The sequence below is a fragment of the Mytilus californianus genome, unplaced genomic scaffold, assembly GCF_021869535.1.
Source record: "Mytilus californianus isolate M0D057914Y unplaced genomic scaffold, xbMytCali1.0.p SCAF_4, whole genome shotgun sequence".
In the NCBI taxonomy this organism is placed as follows: domain Eukaryota; kingdom Metazoa; phylum Mollusca; class Bivalvia; order Mytilida; family Mytilidae; genus Mytilus; species Mytilus californianus.
The window spans coordinates 122820367-122843471 of NW_026262690.1; the positions used below are offsets into that span (position 1 = coordinate 122820367).

The 23105-nt window shown below is 33.0% G+C and overlaps 1 protein-coding gene across 3 annotated transcripts; it reads left to right on the forward strand.

Annotated features, from left to right (window-relative positions):
• The first annotated feature begins 46 nt into the window (after positions 1 to 46).
• Positions 47 to 20146, forward strand: LOC127739301 (DNA-dependent metalloprotease SPRTN-like). 3 transcript variants are annotated; one of them, XM_052250971.1, is made up of 7 exons: positions 47 to 107; positions 9519 to 9766; positions 11747 to 11855; positions 12463 to 12507; positions 15449 to 15523; positions 16716 to 16992; positions 18872 to 20146. In XM_052250971.1, the coding sequence occupies exons 2-7, from the start codon at positions 9525 to 9527 to the stop codon at positions 19966 to 19968; spliced, it is 1845 nt and encodes a 614-aa protein (XP_052106931.1). In that variant the 5' UTR covers positions 47 to 107; positions 9519 to 9524; the 3' UTR covers positions 19969 to 20146. The 3 variants fall into 3 exon arrangements, with proteins under 3 accessions (XP_052106931.1, XP_052106933.1, XP_052106932.1); XM_052250973.1 differs by lacking the exon at positions 12463 to 12507 and adding an exon at positions 12535 to 12579; XM_052250972.1 differs by lacking the exon at positions 12463 to 12507 and adding an exon at positions 12894 to 12938.
• The last annotated feature ends 2959 nt before the right edge of the window (positions 20147 to 23105 follow it).

Genomic DNA, 23105 nt, shown 5'->3' on the forward strand with positions numbered 1-23105 from the left:
CAAAAGTCCGAGAAATCCTATTTTTTATATTCCCGGAAGTTCTTCAGACTTGTCGTAACTGTTACATAATGAACTTTTGAGATCCAGAGAACTTTTTAAATTTTCTGGTAATCTAACTATTTAATTTTACATAATATAAATAATATAAGATAAAAGACAGAAGACCACGAAATAATGTAAAAGTTAATCATTTTGAAAAAGCTTAAAATTGAGAATGGAAATGGGGAAATTATATGTCAAAGAGGAATCCATGACAAATCGCCCCACTGGCAAATCGCCCCACACCTAATCGCCCCACTTTTTCACCAACTCGCCCCACTTTCTAAAAAATCGCCCCACTCTTGTTTACCAACTCGCCCCACTTATGAAAAAGGGTAAAATCCCATTGAAAATAGGTTGGATAACTTGCCCCACTTATGAAAATTAACCCGCTAAATAAGGTATGCCAACTCGCCCCACTCATGACAAATAGATAAACCACGATGAATTCAGTATTGCCAACTCGCCCCACTTATGAAAAAAAGATGCAATCCCGTTGTATATCTATGTTCCTGCCCCACTTATAAATAAAATCAACAGTGGCGGATCCAGAAATTTTCATAAGTGGGGGCCCACTGACTGCTTAAGAGGGGGCCCGCTCCAGTCATGTTTCAGTGATTCCCTATATAATCAACCAATCAATTTTTTCCACATAAGGGAGGGCCCGGGCCCCCTGAAAATCCCTCTAAATCTGCCTCTGATCAATACCTATAAAAACCTTAGATAAACAAGTTTTTGTAGTTTTTTTCTTTTTGTTGAAATAAAGCAGAAAGAAGTGAGTATCAGTATTTCTGCGACTTGAATGCCACTTGTGAAAAATAGAAAAATCCTGTTCAATTGAGTCATGCCAACTCGCCCCACTTATGAAAAATAGAAAAATCCTGAATTGAGTCATGCCAACTCGCTCCACTTATGAAAAAGGAAGTAATGCCGTTGAATTTATGTCTGCCAACTCACCCCACTGATAAATAAAAGTATGTACAGAATTAAAGCCTACCAACTAGCCCCACTTATGAATAAAATTTCCTTTATTCTTGTAGCTGAGAGTAATAATTCCAGTTTTCATCGAGGCTACTTTACTTTTTATAATTTTGAAACCAAGCCATAAATTTCTCAATTTTTATTGTTTTCAAACCATAAACAAAACTTACCAATCAATTTTTCAACAACAACAAAACCTGCTTTGACTAGAATGAATGGACATTCTCTTTGATATTTACTTGAAAGTAACATTTGCCTTTCACTGATTGCTCGTTAGTGTTTAATTATTCTTAATTCAAAGACAAAAGTAACCAATCCGTTTAGTGATATAAAAACAAATTGAAATCCCTCAATTGTTATGATAAAATATCGGATTATGAAACAATTAACAGGTTTCTTTTCAAGTGTATGCAAATAACTAAGCTTACAAGAATAAAGTTATTCTCCATTAATACGAAAATTACATGATAATGAATAATGTATTTACAATTATATTTTTAGAAAGTAAAACATCATTTAATTTCAATAATAATAATCTAATAAATTTTCGTTTTTATGTATTCTGTGTAGATAAGTTTTCATTTAAGTGGGGCGAGTTGGCAGACCTGAAAATTATATATTCATCTAGATTTTACCTTTTTTTTTCATTAAGTGGGACGAGTTGGCAGGAGTAAAATTAACGGAATTTAACCCTTTTCACAAGTTGGGCGATTTTTTTTTAAAGTGGGGCGATTTTTTAAAAAGTGGGGAGAGTTGGTAAACCAGTTTGGGGCGATATTTTTTAAAGTGGGGCGAGTTGGTGAAAAAGTGGGGCGATTTGGTGTGGGGCGATTTGCCAGTGGGGCGATTTGTCCTGCTTCCGTCAAAGAGACATACAACCCGACCAAAGAGCAGACAACAGCCGAAGTCAACCAATGGGTCTTCAACGCAGCGAGAAAATCCCACACCTGGAGGTGGTCCTCAGAAGGCCCGTACATAAAATTGTGTACTAGTTCAGTGTAAATGGACGTCAAACTAAACTCCAAAACATATAAATGAACTAAAATTAAAAAACATACAAGACTAACACCTATACCTTCAGCCAATGTAGAATAAAGAAACATAGCAATACGCACAGTAAAACTCAGTTCTAAAAAAGTCCAAGTCCGATGTCGGAATAGGTAACAAAAGAAACTATCATTTGAAAATCAAGTACAATCCCTCCCGTAAGGGGTTTAGTATCATACCATCATAAAATATATGAGAAGAGTCATAACCCGTATCATATGCCAATAACTGGTTTTAGAATAAATGTGTTTATTTCCTATGCAAAGACCCTGGCTATGAGTGAATCAATATTAATACCAAAGTATGCAATCCTTAATGACTTGACAACGGTATCGTAACTATATATATGTAAACATCAGATGTCGATTGAATATCATTTTTGTATATATATATACCCAAAGAAGAAGAAGAAGAGTATCCTGGAAATAAACAAAAATATTGGACAAAACAACTGACAGGCCTGAGGCTGAGACTTCAATATATATAGAAAACTTTATTTTGAATTGGCATACAAACAAAAGTCCTGGTGAGCTTTTTACTGAATATAAAAGCATACAGGGGTTAAAAAATTTTGTTACAGCTCACTAGCCCAGGACTTATTGGTAGCAGGAGTTACTGGTCCTGTTGATAGAACTGCTAGCCCAGCAAATCAAACCTGATAGCCCGGACTTCCAATAAGTGTTTGAATCAGTTGGATATTTTCTTTTGATTCAAATTTCAATCCTGTAAGACTTAGTTACAAAGGCAATCATTGTCATGATTGTTAAAATTCTGGCATCATCACAATGCCTGAATAATTGACATTAAAACGATACTAAACTTCAGAAGATTTTTGATATAATTTTGATGTTCTGATGTAAACTGTTAAATTGACAGTCCACATACATATGTACATGTAAGAAATGTTAAAAATTAGTGAACTAAAATCTGCCTTAAACTCTTTATTATTGCAATATCACGCTGTCAGAGCTGTGCTTTCTTTTTTCAAAAAGCATTTTTCTTATTACCGGATGTTGACTTGTCAATGGTAAAACACGGACCAAAGATGGGACACAAAACTCCGTGTACGCTGTCAAAGTTGTTTATTCAGTTTATGTAGTTCTCACTCTTTTTTATTTGAGCATTAATTTAGAATTTTATGTTCATATGTATTTCCGAACAGGCTAAATCATTCTTACAAGTAACAGTTCACATCAATCAATGCACCCAGTACCGTTAATTGAAAGTCTCCGATTGAGCAATGTACAATACGCTAAGTACGGAGAAATTGATAATGATTATAAGTACAGGAATTGCAATCAATACTTGATACCGGTCCACCCAGAGTGATTTGTTCTATTTTTAAAACATACAAAATCAAAATCAAATTCTTGGAATCCCTGATGATGTAATTGAATTTGATTGGCTAAGATAGAATAGAGATAAAGGGATTTTCCACTTTGTATTTTGGAAACGCCAAGAATATTTTGTTACTAGTCCTTCGGGCATATTTAGTTACAATTAAGAGGTTAAACTCCTAACTATCCTACTGTCTGTCGATACATTTATTTTTGGCATTGCACAAGTCATGTCTTCTTTGACTGTCCATGACGTTAAAATACTAAATCCTTGGGATGTGTTTTAGTTGATTTTAGTCTCTGATTCATGATTTTTTATTATTAATTGTTTTGGCTTTTAACTAGCTGTCAGTAACTGCGAGTACTCTCAAATCGTACTTTCTTGTTTATTTGACCTGTTGATACTAATTGTAATGCTTTTTTGTTATTTAATGTTAATCAGGGTTATATCTGGTCTATATACCAGCTTTGATAAGTGTTTGGTACTACTATAAATTTTCACTTCGTACTATGAACATCAAAATTATTTATTTTGTAAAAATATTTCCTTTCTCTTTTGGAACTGTACACGTATACCTGTAAACAACAAAATTATTTTCATTTACCTGTGTTTAAAGTTATTGCAAATGGCTGATATTTTTGTTCGAGCATATTGTTTTTCTTAAATTGTTTAACATTTCATACCGATATAACATGTTACTTTTATTATTCTTCCCTTAGTTTATTTATTTTGTATAGGTGAAATTTATTTGTTCAGTGTATGTTCACTCGTGTTAATATGTCCTTTGATTGAGTTAAGCTATTAAATCAGTTGATATTTTATAGTGTGTCTTTCTATGTTGTGATGTTACACTATTGTTTCAGAAAAAGGGTGAAGGTTTGGTACCATTAAAACGTTTAAACCCGCTACATTTGTTTGCACCTGTCCTAAGTCAGGAATCTGATGTTCAGTAGTTGTCGTTTGTTGATGTGGTTCATGAGTGTTTCTTGTTTCTCGTTTTTTATATAGATTAGACCGTTGGTTTTCCCGTTTGAATGGTTTTACACTAGTAATTTTTGGGGCCCTTTATAGCTTACTGTTCGGTGTAAGCCAAGGCTCCAAGTTGAAGACCGTACTTTGACCTATAATGGTTTAATTTTATAAATTTTGACTTGGATGGAGAGTTGTCTCATTGGCACTCATACCACATCTTCTTATATCTATGACATGTAAACAAAACACACAACTGAATAAAGTCTAGCAATGTTCAACAAATTTCAGATTTCTAGAAATCTTATAAAAAACTGTTAAACAAATATGAATACAATTATAATCTCAAGTGGCTCCAACCACAGATTTTGTAAATACATGAATATTGTAAAGTACTTCAGCATTTTCTCTGTTCCCCATTTTTGGAACTGTTCCATTCTTAGACAGGTCATGTTCAGTAGAATCCAGGTCCATTCTCTCAAAATCATGTTCGCCCTTGGGTCCATTCACACCCTTTTTTTTCAAAGGTTTTGTTTTGATTAATTTTTTAATTGTGTTTTACATTGTTTTAGTAAGTGTATAAAATAAAGATAAGTTTTTTATATTGTTTTTAAATAAAGTGACATACTAAAAACATAACCAGGGTTCCTTTAGTGTTTTGTGAGTTATTTTGACGAAATGATTAAATGAATATTGTCAGTCCGGGGTATTACTTGTACAAGTTATCTTTATTTACTTGAAGAAGTAAATAATAATATACTTATATAAGTAAATTTATTATATTAATATTTTCTTCTAAAGTTTGAATAATCTCTCCTTAATTTTCTCAAAAAATTTACTTGTACATGTATAAGTAATTTTTTTTTACAATCCCTAAAATTCTCAAGTTTTGGGATGTAAAAACATGCCTAATAAACAATTTTTTTCTGGTAAGCTCATAATTTTTTATTAGATTTCAACGTTTCATCTCATTAATTCATCAAAGAAACTAATTGCGCAAAGATCTTAAGTAATTGCGTGCACGCTTCAAAAATTGCCCCTTGGAGGCTTGTAAATGAGCAGTGTCCTGAAGATAACAGACAAATGAGATTTTTATTGTCCATGAAATTACACTTAAATGATTAGTAAAGACATCTGCAAAGGACAGACCATTAAAAATTCTATTAGAGCAAAGAAGTCCTGAGAAATTCAAGAAAAGAAGATAGTATCACTTTTTTACTTGTATAAGTAAAAAAATCTGAATGTCTAAGGGACATAACTAAGCCATTAGAATAATAAACCTTTCACTTGTTAATCCACTGGCTGGACCAGGAAGATTAATAGGATATTTTGTAACTCAAAACTCTGAACACGTAGAGGACAGAATATCAGAGTTGTCTTTAATTTCTTGAGTTAGCTGTGTGAGAAAAGAATTTGTTTATGAATCAAAATTTAGACCTCTAACACATGGTTAATGGTAATCCTGCTATCGACCTTTCTACTACACAAATACTGTTTGACAGATAACATGAAGTGATAAAAAAAATTGAGAATGGAAATGGAGAATGTGGCAAAGAGACAACAACCCGACCAAAGAGCAGAAAATAGCCCAAGGCCACCAATGGGTCTTCATCACAGTGAGAAAATCCCTCAGCCTAAGAGGCAGGCTTCATCTGGCTGACCTTATAAATGTTGTGTAAAGTAGATAAATGTGTTGTGTATAGATGGTGTTTATTCAACGTCTAGCCATTCCTTTACCGAAAAATAAGCTCTGCGGCAAACATTTGCCGCAAGTTTGCAGCAAACATTGCCGCAAGCTTGCAGCAAACATTTGCTGCAAACTTGCCGCAACCATTTTACCATGCAAATGAAGGTTGCGGCAAGCTTGCTGCAAACATAATTATGCAAATTAGATTTGCCGCAAGCTTGCGGCAATTGTTTGCTGCAAGCTTGCGGCAATTGTTTGTTGCAAACTTGCGGCAAACTTGCAGGAACTACACATTATATCAATGTCATGTGTGTAGACATATTCAATTTATCTCTTTCAAATTACACAGCAACATTTTTAAAAAATCAATTCATGCCTGTATACAAACAGTCATTGAAAGAGTTCTTGCAAACTTACGAGATTTAAGGAAATACATACATGCATTTGAGTTTTGAAAAAGGGGGCAGGGGTCATTCTCAAATGACATCATATACCTGTATTAAGAAATGAAAAAGGATAAATCTCAAATGTGTATTGAGAATAAAGCTAGGTAACAATTGCATAACAGAATTGAACTTAGTTTTAATAAACATGGTACAGTACATCAGTTACAAAATTCAAACTTATAATAGCTAAAGTTTTTCATTACACACATACATGTATATATAGTTGCTTACTTTATTATGTATGATGATAACATTAATTATTTTATTAAAACATTCTATGAATAATTTGTACTTACAAAATTACATACTGAATATCTTTATCTATTGAACCAAAATGCCTCCTTGATCTCTTATTTGTGAAATGCATTTTCCAAACACAACCAACATGACCTAGCCACAATTTCAAATTGATAACTTCCAGGAAGTGCCAACTAGGCATGCCCAGTCAATATTGTGTAATTCTTGCAATGTTCTGGCAAACATATAGAATGGTCAAAGTTTTCAGCAATCTTGCGGCAAACATATAGAATGGTCAAAGTTTTCTGCAATCTTGCGGCAAACATTCTTTATAATTTTAAACTTTCTGGCAATCTTACGGCAAACATTGATGTTTCTGCAAACTTGCCGCAAGCTTGCAGCAAAAAGCTGCAATGTTTGCCAGAAGTTTGCAGCTAGCGGCAAACATCTGCAAACACTATTTTCTGTGTTCCTGCAAACTTTTTGTTTGCCGCAAGCTTGCAGCAAGTCTGCTGCAAGTTTGCGGCAAACAATTCAGTTCCATAAGGGTTGCTATATACAGTCAAGGGTCTAACTTAAATAAGTTATTAAAGAAAAATAACATACATGTGTTATTACATATACTTTCAAGAGTTGTCTGCTCTTTTTTTCTCAATCTGTAGTAACATATGTTTGTTATTAGTTAATACACCAAAAATATTTTTATTTTTAGTGGGCTCTTGGGATTTCTTGAAACTTTGAGCAGAAACTTAATACATAACCTTAATAATTAATTTTCCAATTCAATTAATACATTTTTGATCAACCATGGTAAATCAATGAGACAAGGCTTTTAAGGGATACACTTAAGCTGTAATAACAAGGCTTAGTTATTACAGGCATGTAACTTATAAAATGAGACACTAGGGAATTACTTGGAATCTTGCGCAGAACCTCATTGCATGCTCTGATCATTATTTCTTACAATGAATTAAAATATATTGTGATATATGTCTGAGAAACGGCTTTGAAGAGATGTAGAGAAGCTGTAATAACACCCTTTAGTTATTACAGGCATATATTTTCTGTAATAACATAGGTGTACTATACATGATTGGCAAACTATGAACTGTTATATCTTTCTAAAGCTTAGTATACATAAAGACAATAATAATACCTATAGAACTTGTATACAATTTAACAAAGTAAAGGAAGTATATTGCCTCTTTGAAACATGTAACATACATATGTTATCACAGTTTTTTTATATTTTAGCCCACAATAACGACATGTATGTTACTTTTCTCTAATAACTTATTTAAGATAGACCCTTGACTGATATACTGTATAATAAAACGTCATAATACATAAGTGTCAGGTAGCAACGATAAAATCCTGACACCCCTAAACAAAAATGTGTACTAGTTCAGTGAAAATGTACGTCAAGATAGTGTACGTTTATAGTCTCCTGGTATCTTGCTTCTAGCTGTTGTGAGCGATCGGTTATGTCCAAATTACTGTTAACATAACCATGATAACAGTTCAATATCAGCCAGGGGTACTACTTGTACAAGTAATTTTTATTTACTCTTTGAAACCAATTCTAACAAGCAATCGTTTTTTTTAAGATTTTTTGCCTCTTTTTAAACAGTCAGGGGACTTACTTAAATGAGTGATTTTCTAAATCACTGATTCAAGTAACATTTTGTCCATAAAGGTTGGAAGTAAGAGTTGTCTTTCTTTAATAATCACCTATTTAAGTAGTACAAATTAATCACTAGACTAAGTGATTTAATTTTATTGTAGCTTTAAATATAGAATTCTAATGATCCAGGGACTAATTATGTTGCTAAAATTATCAGAACCAACATCTGTGTTGATAGGATGACCGAGTCATGTCAGGTGATGACCTTGTACTAAATCTAGGATAATGACATAAAAATCACTTGTTTAAGTATCATACCTCAATTTCCTTCCAAAATATCACTTCTTTCAGTATCATTATTTTAATAACCCCCAATAATTTCAACACCCCCCGAACAGTGAAATTTTGATGGGAACAGTAGAATTTTATAACATAATCTATAAGATGAAACCGTGAATTTTACAGGAAAAATACACCCACTGCTGGGAAAAATCTGTTAAGAAAGTATCAGTTCATTATGTAAAGCCATTTTTATAGCATTTTTTCAACTAAAATAGAATTTGCAGCTAAATGATTGCACCAAAGGCATAAACCTTGCTGCTTAAAAGAAGCAAAAAGTTCATTTTTTTTCAATTTTACTAATGAAAAGATATTATCTAAACCTATGTGTTTAAAATTTTGGTAAAACTACACAATCACAATTTGTGACAAAACTTCGAATTTGCTACCTAAATAAGTGATTTAAAAATCACTTATTTCAATAAGTCCCCTGGCTGTTAAATATAATTAATGCAACATGCAGATTTGTTAATGAAATTGATTGATATGCTTCAAAGGAATGAATAGATCTGACAATGAAACAGACACGATTTCAGCACCATGTCTCCTCGAACTTTGTCCAATATGGAGTCCATAAACTTCTGAATAAACTGGAAGAAATATAACAGTATTTCAAATTTTGTTCCCTTCAGAATAAAGGCTATAGAACATTTATTCCAAAAAGAACAGACATTATAGCATTATTAATATCACAAAGTTTCCAGAGCAATTAGAAGGAACAATTGTCATGATTGTACTTTGGCATCAATACCATAATACATGTATTACATGTATATGATAATTAATAGAATATTTTTTTTTTTTTTTGTAGAACGAGATGAACTTTATTGATGATGATTTTTTATTGGCACTTGAACTACAAGAACAACTAGACAGAGACTCATGGCAGCCCTCACAATCAGTAGCTAAACCCAGTGCTAACCTGTCTATAGTGGATGAGAGTTGGGAAACAATTGACCCTAACCCTGACATCAGGGAACTCTTCTTACAATTTAATGAAGAATTCTTCTGGGGAAGATTAGCAGGAATAGAGGTGAAATGGAGCCCAAGAATGACCCTGTATGTATACTTGTGGACTGTTAGTCTGAGAGGGTATTACTATATCAAAGTTCTGTGATATTGCCATGAGAATATTGTGTTACGGAAGCAGTGATAACATATATATTTGAAATGACACAAATGAAGCAAAGTTTCTCCCTTATGCAGAGCACTGATTCACTGTCTGGGTTTGGCAATACTTTGGATTTTTTTTAGGTTTTGTCATCTCTTCAGCATTTGTATTGGATGTTTGGGTTTACAAATATTTTGGTTCAAGCATCATTAAGAAAAACTATTTGTGGAATTACCTTAAATTCACAAGGTTTGTTTAATCCATGATGAGATTTTTTGTGTCAGGGACAAATGATAAGGAATGGTGAAATCGGATTCCCCTGAATGCAATAGTACATATAGATATAAGAAGATGTGGTATGAGTGCCAATGAGACAACTCTCCATCCATAAATATACATATTAAAGAAAAACCATGGAAGTAGGACAGATGTTGATTGAAGATAACAGCAATTGCAAAGGAATCATTAATGTCTCTTTGCAAAGGAGAGAAATTAAGGTTGCTGGTCTTTGTGTATATGATGAGGTATTATATATTTCAGATGTGCTGGACTTTGTGTTTATGATGAGGTTTTATATATTTCAGATTTGCTGGACTTTGTGTTTATGGTGAGGTTTTATGTATTTCAGATGTGCTGGACTTTGTGTTTATGACGAGGTTTTATATATTTCAGATGTGCTGGACTTTGTGTTTATGATGAGGTTTTATATATTTCAGGTGTGCTGGACTTTGTGTTTATGATGAGGTTTTTATATATTTCAGATGTGCTGGACTTTGTGTTGATGATGAGGTTTTATATATTTCAGATGTGCTGGACTTTGTGTTTATGATGAGGATTTTGTCTCACCTTGAAGGAGTCAAAAAGGGAGACATAGGTATGCCATTGTCTGCGTCTGCGGCGGCGTCAAAATGTATTAATAGTTTGTGATTAGGTCTAGTTCATGGTGAACCACTAGTGATAGGTCAATGATATTTGGTATGCAGTTGTATTAGCATTGGTACATCTCATTACCATGGAGATTATTTGGCCCCGCCCCCTCAGTCAAGGTCTATTGACTTTGAAACTTTGCTTAGTTGACATGTATTAGTTTGTGATTAGGTCAGTTTATGGGGAACCACTAGTGGTAGGTCAATGATATTTGGTATGCAGTTGTGTAAGCATTGGCATATCTCATTTCCATGGAGATTATTTGGCCCCGCCCCCTCATTCATGGTCTATTGACTTTGAAACTTTTGCTTAGTTTTCATGTATTAGTTTGTGATTAGGTCAGTTTAAGGGTAACTGTTAGTGGTAGGTCAATGATAATTGGTATGCAGTTGTAAACATTAGCACATCTCATTTCCATGGAGAATATTTGGTCCTTACCCCTCAGTCATGATCTATTGACTTTGAAACTTTTGCTTAGTTTACATGTATTGGTTTGTGATTAGGTCAGTTTAAGATGAACCACTAATGTTAAGTCAATGATATTCGGTATTCAAATGTATTGGCATTTGCAAGTTTCATTTCCATGGAGATTATATAACCCCACCCCCTAATTATGGTTCATTGACTTTGAAACTTTTACATAGTTTACAAGTTAATGTTTGTGTTTAGGTTTGTTTAAAGGGAACGACTTACGAAAAGTCAGTGGTATTTGGTTTGCAGTTGTATTAGCATTGGCACATCTCATTTCCATGGAGATTGTTTAGCCCTGTACCTTCAGTCATGGTTCATTGACTTTGAATATTTGCATAACTTACATGTTAAAGTATTGCTATTTTAATTTCAACATTTGCATTATCAAAATAACAAATAGGCGAGACATATCTCTGTGTTAACAGTTTATTATATATTTCAGATGTGCTGGACTTTGTGTTGATGATGATGTTTTATATATTTCAGATGTGCTGGTCTTTGTGTTGATGATGATGTTTTATATATTTCAGATGTGCTGGACTTTGTGTTTATGAAAGAAGAGGAGGTTTATGTTCTGTCAGGTTGAGCTTACCTTTGTTAAAGTTACGACCTAGAAGAGATCTGGTAGAAACATTACTGGTTTGTTTATATTGATATGAATAAATTGATATGTGGGATATATGTCACAAAGATACTAACCAAATAGCACAAATATCCAGAAGACATCTAGAGGTCAACATACAGACTTATGTATAGTGTTTTATCCTGATATAAAAGTTGGTCCTTTTGGATTTAATTCAAAGTTAAAGAATGTGAAACATTGAAATTTGAAAAAAAAGTATTTGAAATGAAATTGTATGATATCTTGCCATTTCAACATTAACTTTACATGCAGTGTTAATGACATTTAGGAACTGGACTAATGCAAAAGGCTCTAGAAGTGCATTTAAATGGAGATAAATGTACTGCATTGAGCTTGTGTAAGACTTGATTTTACTGTCCCAATTTTTTATTTACTCATCTCTGCTATGCAAGGCAGCAATGTAGTAAACAAATATGAGACTTAAAATTTAAAAATTTACATTTGCAAAGAAAAGCACAATACAGATATCCCCTTATTGCCAGCAGTCTAAAACTAATATTTCATTACTAGAAAGCAATTTCTAAAAATGAGTATTTTATACTGAGTTAAGATATTTAACATTTGTCTACTTCCTGTTTTTATTGATTTGTTTGTTTATTACAGCATGAGATGATACACGCCTACCTTTTTATTACAGATAACAATAAGGTTAGTTATTACATACACTTATTACAGCATGAGATGATACATGCCTACCTGTTTATTACAGATAACAATAAGGTTAGTTATTACATACACTTATTACAGTATGAGATGATACACGCCTACCTGTTTATAACAGTTAACAATAAGGTTAGTTATTACATACACTTATTACAGCATGAGATTATACATGCCTACCTGTTTATTACAGATAACAATAAGGTTAGTTATTACATACACTTATTACAGCATAGATGATACATGCCTACCTGTTTATTACAGATAACAATAAGGTTAGTTATTACATACACTTATTACAGCATGAGATGATACATGTCTACCTGTTTATAACAGTTAACAATAAGGTTAGTTATTACATACACTTATTACAGCATGAGATGATACACGCCTACCTGTTTATTACAGATAACAATAAGGTTAGTTATTACATACACTTATTACAGCATAGATGATACATGCCTACATATTTATTACAGATAACAATAAGGTTAGTTATTACATACACTTATTACAGAATGAGATGATACATGCCTACACTTATTAGATGATGTCAGATTCATTGATTTTCATGGAAAACTTATATTTTCTTTAAGGTAGATAGGGTGTCTTCCTCCATCTTGGATTTTGAAATACCAGAAAACAATCGGTCTTGATCTTTAATAAAATGTGCAAATTTTGAGAGTAGTCGGTAATTCATGTGTAAGAATTTTCATTTCAATATAGAAAATGACATATTTTATCATATTTATGGTTGTAATTTACAAAAAACAGAATACTTTTGTTTGATTCAATTTTTTCCAACTTTGTCACATAAGGGGAGGCAACTCAAATGTAAGGGCAGATAATTCAGATAAAGTTACTTTTACAATAGAATGTGTTAGGAATTTACCTATTTTATTATGTAGCAAGAAAACGGGTCCCATGACCCCATTTTTTCGTTTTCTTATCTGAAAGCATTATATTAGAGCTATTTTCACATTTTTTATCTCAAAATTCTATGGTGTAGTTTACGTTTTATGGCAGAAAATTGGGTTTTGCATGCATAATCTATACAAAAATCTGTCAATTTTGCACAACCTGTAGCGTGAAAATAAGCCCAGTGACCCATTTTTTTATTATTTTTTTTAAAAAAGCATGAAATAAACTACATTTTGGCAAATTATTAAAAAATTCTATGGATTATAATTTAGACACCCCATCTACCTTAATATTTGATTTTGTGGATTTGTACAAACATTTAAAACCCTGATAAATCCAGATTTCTATTTTTAAACATTTTCTAAATGACTGCAATTTCCCTTTTCCATCTGCTGTTTTCAGTCTACCTTTAAAAATATAACTTTTTAGTTAGAATAGATACAAAATAATTATATAACTATATATCAAGAACATCATTTTCTTTGAAAAATACTACAGAATATCTGTTGTATCAACAATTATTGACAAAGGCAGTCTTCACTCTTAACCACAGGCCAGGTGGCCCAGGGTTGTAAAATTGCTTTTGGGCCTGTAAAATCATCTTTACAGGCCAATAGAAATCTTAACTAAATTTCCCAAAATATTGAGCATGGGGTTTGTAGATTTAAAAGTTTATTGTGAAGACTGCAAAGGGAGGTAACTCAAACAAAATATATTAGACATAATAATTTGATTTTGATTTTTGGTATTTTAAGTTTTAACGCCACTTTTAAGCACCGCTTTTGGGCTATTTCGTGGCGGCCAGCTTTTATTGGTGGAGGAAGCCGGAGTGCCCGGAGAAAACCACCGACCTTCGATAGGAAAACTGACAATTCTAGTCAATTAAGATTTAAACATAATAAGATGTGGTATGAATGCAAATGAAATAACTATCCTTAAGAGACTAAAATGACGTAGATGTACATGTAAGCAACTATTGGTCACCAAAGAAAGTAGCGTTCAACAATAATCATACCATAAATTAAACTTCAACAGGCCTTAAAATGATATTAAAATGTAAAGCAATTTAAATGAGAAAAAACTAAAACCCTGATTTCTGTAAAAGACAATTACATAAAACAGTAAAAAAAATAATTGACAGATGACAACAAACTAAATTACAGGCTCATGACTTGGGGGAGTCACATACAGAATGTGGCATGGTTAAACATGTTTGCAACACTAATCTCTCCCCTTATCTATGTCAGTGGTGACACAACTCAACATGAACTGTAAAAATCAGTTGAAAATGCATTACTCATCAGATTGACTTAAGGCACCAAAAACATCTAACAAAAAGACAAAATATGCACAAAGTACTGAAAGAGTGTTGCCAAAATATATTTCTTTTCTCAATATAATGTAATGTTTGGTTGTAATAGAATTGGTTGTAATAGAAAAACAAAGGATATGGGGTATATCCAGGACACAAAATAAGTACATCCACAGCAAAAAAGCACACAAAAAGCAAAGGAACATCGCTTTTATTGCAGTTCCTCATCATAGTCACAGTGAGACTTTCAACTTGGAGCAAAAAAAAACAAAACCAAACTCTCTTTTTGGAACTTTGGGTCCTCAACGCTCTTCAACTTTGTACTTGTTTGGCTTTATAACTAGTTTGATCTGAGCTTCACTGATGAGTCTTATGTAGGCGAAACGCGCGTCTGGCGTATTAAATTATAATCCTGGTACCTTTGATAACTATTCTCACCTCACTGTAAGTTTGCAATGCAAATTGAAAGCAATTCAACCACTCAGCATGTTTGCATTCACTTTGAATCTATATATTTTCTGATCTGTTTACTGTCTGTTAGTGAGTCCTCTTTATCTGTAGGGTTAACACTAAATATATATATATTTACCAAAATTGTACAACAAAAAGATAAGTATTGCACAATATTAATGGAGAGGAGATAACTTTGTTCCTTGTATGTAATGCTTGTATTGTATTTAATGTGTTTGTTCACAGGACCATGATGGACATGGGCCAGAATTCCATAAACACATGTATAGGATTAATGATGCCACAGGAACTAAAATATCAGTGAGTATAGCTATGTTAGGAGGGTAAAGGTTAAATGATTCAACGGGGAGCATCATTATTGATAATACCATTATATATATAATTGAAGTTGGTATTTTTTTTCTTTTTGCTTCAATTTCAAAGTTCATAAGAAGGATAAATCAGAGATTTATTATATGCTCATTTTAAGATATGATCTATAACTGTCACTTGGTGTTTTTTCTGGTCATCAAAGTTGTTTTTGTTAACTATAAAAAATGTTCTATGAATATAAAAATAAGGAGATGTGGTATGATTGCCAATGAGAAATTTATCAACCAGAGATTAAATGATGGAGATGCAAGCAACTATAGGTTACTGTATGTCTTTCAACAAATAGCTAAAGCCATTCTGTTTAGTAATATATAAAAAAGCTTGAAATGACAAAATGTATAACAATTTAAATGATAAAAACCTAATTTATGTGCAAAAAAAAAGACAACATACAAAATGTGGTGGGTTCACCTTTTTTAGAACGCCAGAAATTATGTGATTATTTTCAAACAAACAGGAGCTTATATGAAATTGTATACTGTGGATTCATTATTATTCGTTGGATACCAATTTTCGTGGATTTCGTGGGTACAGGTTAACCACGAAATTAAATGTTCAACGAATAACAAATGTTCTATAGGCTTGTATGCAGACTTCAGCAAAACCACGAAATTAAATATCCACGAACATGTAAGTTTTCCTTAATCCACGAAAATTGGTACCCACGAAAATAAATGAATCCACAGTAATTCTTGTTTGCTTCTTGTTCCTGCCAATGAACAACCATGGCTCTTGTTCCTGCCAATGAACAACCATGCTTCTTGTTCCTGCCAATGAACAACCATGGCTCTTGTTCCTGCCAATGAACAACCATGCTTCTTGTTCCTGCCAATGAACAACCATGGCTCTTGTTCCTGCCAATGAACAACCATGCTTCTTGTTCCTGCCAATGAACAACCATGGCTCTTGTTCCTGCCAATGAACAACCATGGCTCTTGTTCCTGCCAATGAACAACCATGGCTAGCACTGCCATGGCTAATTATAGAACATCAGGGTAAAATGCAAGTATGTGTTTAAAATCTGATAGTGTAAAAATGCTCAGAATGTTCAGTTCTATCTACTTTCCCCCTAACACTATAGCAGATTCCATTAGTAATGGTGTCTTCTCATTCTTTACAGGTATATCATAATTTCCATGACGAGGTGGACCATTTCAGACAACACTGGTGGAGATGTAACGGACCATGTCAAACTCGAAAACCATACTTTGGTTATGTAAAGCGAGCCATGAACCGAGCTCCGTCAGAGAGAGACCCCTGGTGGAAGGACCATAAGAACATGTGTAATGGAACTTATGTTAAGATAAAGGAACCAGAAGGGTATGGGAAAAAGAAGTCAAAAGATAAAAGTGAAAACAAGGAGAAGAAAGAGACAAACAAGGAGAGAAAAGAGACAGGTTTGTAGATTACCTTAGCCGTATTTGGCACAACTTTTTTGAATTTTTTGGTCCTCAATGCTCTTCAACTTTGTACTTGTATGCAGTGAAATAGTCCTTACAAGTTCATTTATGCTGTGATTCCTGGTTTTAAAAGAAATTGATCCCAACTTTTGCTGATTAGGAATGTACCCTGAAACTAACTGAAGTGAAATTGTGAACTAGATTTCTAGATCTTATATCCTAATCTTCTTATATAAAGTGCCACATCAGTCAAATCATGCAGTAACTGCCTAGTATGCCTAAGTCCTTCAAAGTCTGACAAAGATGTATAGATAGTAATAAACATCCTAGGTCCTTTGCTGCTTCCCAAAATAAGGTTGATTTTCATCTCGCGGAAAAGTGACTAAAGTCCTCAAAATCCTAGCTTAAACCCTGAGTTTGGCTTTATAACTATTTTGATCTGAGCATCACTGATGAGTCTTATGTAGACGAAACGCGCATCTGGCGTATTAAATTATAATCCTGGTACCTTTGATAACTATTTGTACTGATGATTGTTCTGTCAGATTATATAGTTTAAAAGAAAAAAATCTTTCCCATTTGGATATGATGGATCCATTTTAAGAGGATGAAACAGCTTATCCCAAAATGGTTCAAACTAAAATCTTGGTATGACATATAAGAAAATCTAACTTATTGTAAAGGGCTTTGAACATAGGTTTTTGTTCTAAAAATTTTGTAAGTGCTAACATTAGCAGATCTATATATAGATTTGTTTTTATCGTTAATCTTTACATTTTTATTTTTATGAACACAAGCCCAGCGGACAATGCGTTATCATTTCTGTTTATGTTTAAACACGATACATGTAAAATAATTCAAAAACATTTTTGGTAAATACTACTTTGCAGATATTTTAATTTATTTTCAGGAATAATGAATTTTGTAGAAAAGGCAGAAATAAAAAAAGCATGAAATTTCAAATTCTTTTTTCTTCTTCTGAAAATCAGAAAAATTTGGTAGGCAGATCAGTAAACCAACAAATTAAAAAACCCTCACCTAATTCAGAATAATTTATATACAGAAATATTTTGCAAAAAAAAAATCACAAATAAATTCTTTATTTCACGATAAACACTTCTTTTTAATTATACCCCCGCTTAAAAAAAGGGGGGTATACTGTTTTACCTCTGTCTGTCCTTCCGTCAGTCCATCCGTCAGTCCATCGGTCAGTCCGTCCGTCTGTCTCATGAATATTTTCATTTCATTTTTCTCAGGAACTACTAGACAAGGATTTCTGAAATTTGGTGTCAGGGTTTATATAAGTAAGTTACACCGTGTGATGCGTTTTCAGATTCATCACTCAACAACTTCCTGTTTACCAAACACTCTTATTATTTTACACATGATAGCCAAGTTTCTCAGGAACTACTGGACAAGGATTTCTGAAATTTGGTTTCAGGGTTTATATAAGTCAGCTATACCATGTGATGCGTTTTCAGATTCATCACTCAACAACTTCCTGTTTACTGAAATATTTCGGCGGGGGTATCATCAGTGAGCAGTAGCTCACAGTTTTACTTGTTAGCTCACATCAACAACTTATCATAAATCACTACGGTAATAGAAAATATTTGTGTGATTATACTTGAACAAGTGTGGGAAAAGTTGGCAAACATCTTTGGGGCCTGTTTTTGGATGTGCATTAAGTTTAATACCCATACCTTATAATCAACTATAAAAGGCCCTGACATGACAAAATGTGAAACAATTTAAATGAAAAAACCAATCGTCTGATTTACATTCAATAAAGTAAAGTCTTTAATATTACAAATCACAAATGTAAAAGTAAATGTGTCAGAATGTTGGAATTCATTTTATCATATATTTTTTTCAGATTTGGGTAAAGCAGGAAAAAAGACAAATCCTGATATAAGGTCATTTCTTGGTAAAGGGCAAAGGTTACAATCAGAAGGTTCACAGAAAAAGATGGTTATTAATGGGGTCTTGACAACAGTTGATAAAACTGGTAAACCATCAACATCAAAGCCAGATAATGATAACCATGGTAATAAACACATTACTTCTAAGTCTGTTGTAAAAGACTCGCCAAAAAAGACTGTGAGGACAAGTGTTAACGCAATCACAACATCAGGGGAAATCTCTGATAAAGAATTATTACGGCAGAAAAAATTTGCAGAATTGATGTTATCTGACTCCGATGATGATGACCTTATTCTATGTGATGGGCCAGAAATAAGGGAAAAATCTAATGAATCAAACGGGAAATATGACAATGCAGATGTAAAACAGAAGAATTATCTGAACAATTCTACAAATGAAAAATGTTTTGATGAAAGTAATTATGATTCAAACTCTTCAGCAAATATGGATCATACTGAAAGTATAAAAACTAAGGATTTAATGACGCAGGTGAATTCGAAACAAAATAATGATAAAAGTTTACCAAAATTAAATTCTGACCCAATAAGTCAACTAACTAGAACTTCTTCAGTGGACAGTGAGGTAGCTTCTAAAGTACGCAGTGTCTGGGCAAATAAACAGTTTGGGTCATCATTGAAAATATTAGATCCAAAAGCAGACAGTCCTTCATTAATACCTAATATATCCCTAAGCCAGGTTTTAGTGAACAGTCAAAATAAATCTCAAGGTCATTCATTCAGAAACGATCATTATCAAGGTCATTCATCAGAGAACAGTAATTATATATCTCAAAGTTATCCATCAGGAAACGGACAAAATAAATCTGAAAAATATTCATCAGGAAAGAGATTATCAGGCGATGATATGACTGGGAGCAGGAAGAAACAGAAAATTGATCAGGAATCAAAAATCGATGAAGTTTTTAGAAAAATAAACAACAAACAAAATGAGAATTGTGATCCTAGTAATGCCAATTGTCCGGTGTGTAATAAATCTGTACCCTCTGTCAATATAAACCAACACTTAGATCAATGTTTAGGGATGAACTAGCTTTCATTAAAACATTTGTTTTTCTACCTCTGCTATGGTACATGTTTAGAGTTATTATGTACATTCCTGATCTATGTGATGGTTGAACATGGGACATAAATGCAATATAAATTAACATGATTAATGAGATATTAATTTTAATGTGAGTTCTACATTTTCTAATAAATGTGATACTGGTCCCAGGGCATTTGTACTGAATAGTGTAGGTTATGCAAGATAAAGAAATGAAAAAAATGTTCATTAAACCTGCAACATGTCATCAGTATGTGTCAATATAGTTAATATGGATATTTTAGCTGTAGTCATATTTTGGCTTTAATAATCAGTGATGAAAATGCCATCATTGAACACAGTAAAATAAAGCATTGATCAAAGTAATTAAGTAGAAGGTATGATAAGGCCACGTTTTTGGCCCTTTGAATTCGCAAAAATCAAAAATCCTTTATATTGTCATTAACAGTTAGATATGAGCAACCGTTTTACCCATTTTACCTAGAAAGATATTTTTCTACAAATGTATTTTACAAAGATATTTATATGTGTAAAATATCTTTTTGGTAAAGTTGCTGCACACCAATATATAATATAAGACATGTTTATGATGTCATAGTGGCATCATAATTGACCTTTCTACACTTAAGTGTCTAGATTATATTAATCTGTATTTATCAATGCTTGAATAGTTTCCTATTTTTGCAAATTCAGCGGCCAAATAATGGCTCTTATTGGGGATTGGTTAAACACCATCAAGTGGTGACTCCCTTTGGATCCGTTGGGGTTCAGAAAAATGTTCAGTAGATTAATGGTGACATCATCTATTAATGTTAATGGATTTCATTGTTTATTTTTATACAAAACTTGGCAGGAAAAGTCTGGTGTAAGATAAATTCATTATACAGTTCACTACTGATCTCCTAAAGATTCGTAGGAAGTCATTAGCAAACCGTTCAACTTATCTTATCCCCGGCTTAGTATATTTCTAGGATTTTGATTGGTTAACACACGTCGTTACAAAACCCATAGCCCCTGGGTGTTGCTAACCCATATCCCAGGACGTTGCTACCCATTACATCGGGGAACTTCACACGTGTTTTCCTTAGTTCCATGGTTGTTCCTTATGAAATATCGAATTATGTAGATTATCCATGATGTCTGTGTAATTAGATACTTAATCCACTAACGATATTATCTTATTATATGTCGATTATTTGCACTCATTTAAGTAAATGCATCACTATGCTGCCACATTGTCAATGAATGGGACTACTGACCTAGCTATGCAAATGACCCACGTTGACGTCACGCTGTCTATGATGTAACTCTCACAACATTGAGCGCCAAATTCAACCCATTTCAGTTTCTCTGTCTCTAGATTAAAAACGTCTTATATTTGTCTACCTGTAGGGTTCTACCGAAAATTATGTCAAATTCCCAAATTTCAATAAAAGATATTTAAAAAATGAAAAAAACGTTGTTTTCACGTTAAACTTTGTGGACGAACTTCTCTAAAAATTGCCAGATTTAGACTAAGATCGGGGATAAATTCGTTATCTTCGTTCATATCCGTAGATATGGATATTTTAATACCCTTCAGTACCCTGTACACCCTTCGGCTGCGCTTCAGGGTGTACTTGGATACTTTAGGGTGTTAAAATATCCATATCTACAGATATGAACGTAGATAACTTATAATATCTCCTCTTATCAATTAGCATAGTAAAATGTAATGTTATGTAATACATGTATGTGATTTAATTTGATGAGAAAAACCTTCAACAATTGCATTTGATATAATTAAAATGATCAAAACGTCAAAAGGGCCTCGGTGGCTGAGTGGTCTAAGTAGTTGAACTACTGTATCACTAGCCAGTCAACCCTGAGGTTGTGAGTTCGAATCCCGCACAGGGCAGGTGCCCTAGACTCCAATCTTAATTGACAAGGATTGTCAGTTTTCCTACAGAAGGTCGTGGTATAACCGCCATCAAATTAATTAAATATAACATGCAATTTATCGTCATTTTAATATACTGCACACATTTGATTTTATACATTATTTTTATGTATTATCATAAAGGAGTAAGTTTGGTAAGGGTCATATTTGGCACCGATTTTTATGTTTAATGTTTCAAGATAATAAATGTTTTAAAAGTGATAAAAAGACATGTGAGAAAGTTGAATAGAACTTTTCTTGTCAAAGTTTTAGTTTTAAAGTATTGATTTTTACATCCCTCTTAGATCAAAATAAGAGATTTTTGCGAAATTTAACAAAATCGTCCAAATTTCAACCAAATTAAGGCCTTGGAAACATAGAGTGCAGGCGTCGACAAACTAAATATTCAAGTCGGATATGTAAAAAGTGATAACAAACATTTTGTTAAAAAAAGCTTTTTTGTCGACGCATGCACTCTATGTTTCCTGTCCAAAAAATCATCAGAAATTGACCCGTTTTCATTGAATTTTTGTTGAAAATCAAAATGAGTGCTATTTGTGACATCATGAATAGAACGCAAGTTCGTAAATTTTCAACAAAAAGACTTATTTTCTATCTAGTCATTGTATTAGCTATGATTCATTGTGATATTGGTCAAGAAATCCTAATTTAAAATTGCAGCTAGAAATAGGGGCCGTTTTAGGGTGTTATCCAACATACTCCTTTGCTTGTCTTAACTAGTCAGCAGCAACTGATTGAACTATGAATTCCTCTATCTTAAAATCAAAATATGATCACAAAGGTCCAATATTTGAAATCAAAATTTTACATCTACTTTTTGGGTAAAACAAGAAATATTTATACTCCTTACAAGTTATTGATGTCTAAAAAAAATAACTACAGACTGAACCTAAATGTTGACGCCGACGATGGAATATAGGATCGCTATGTCTCGACAAAGTCTGTCCATGGGACTCCATGTGCCTCTTGCAAAAATTGTAGTTAGTTTGTATATTGATGAAACTTTACACAGTTGTACAACACTACCATCACTTCCTGCAGATGTACGTAAAGAAATATAAATCAGCATTTTAAAGGGGAGATAATCAAATTTATTTACTTCAATATGTGCAAATAACTGTATTGCTGGGTAGGGATATCGTTTTGTGAGTTCACTCATGGTGCTATTTTCTGTAGCCATATGTGC

Bases quoted from the DNA above. Each gene is read 5' to 3' on its own strand.
- LOC127739301 (XM_052250971.1), top strand. From the start codon at position 9,525: ATGAACTTTATTGATGATGATTTTTTATTGGCACTTGAACTACAAGAA. The intron at 12,508-15,448 runs GTTAGTTATTAC...GTTTGTTCACAG, and splicing joins TTATTACAGATAACAATAAG to GACCATGATGGACATGGGCC. The intron at 16,993-18,871 runs GTTTGTAGATTA...TATTTTTTTCAG, and splicing joins CAAGGAGAGAAAAGAGACAG to ATTTGGGTAAAGCAGGAAAA.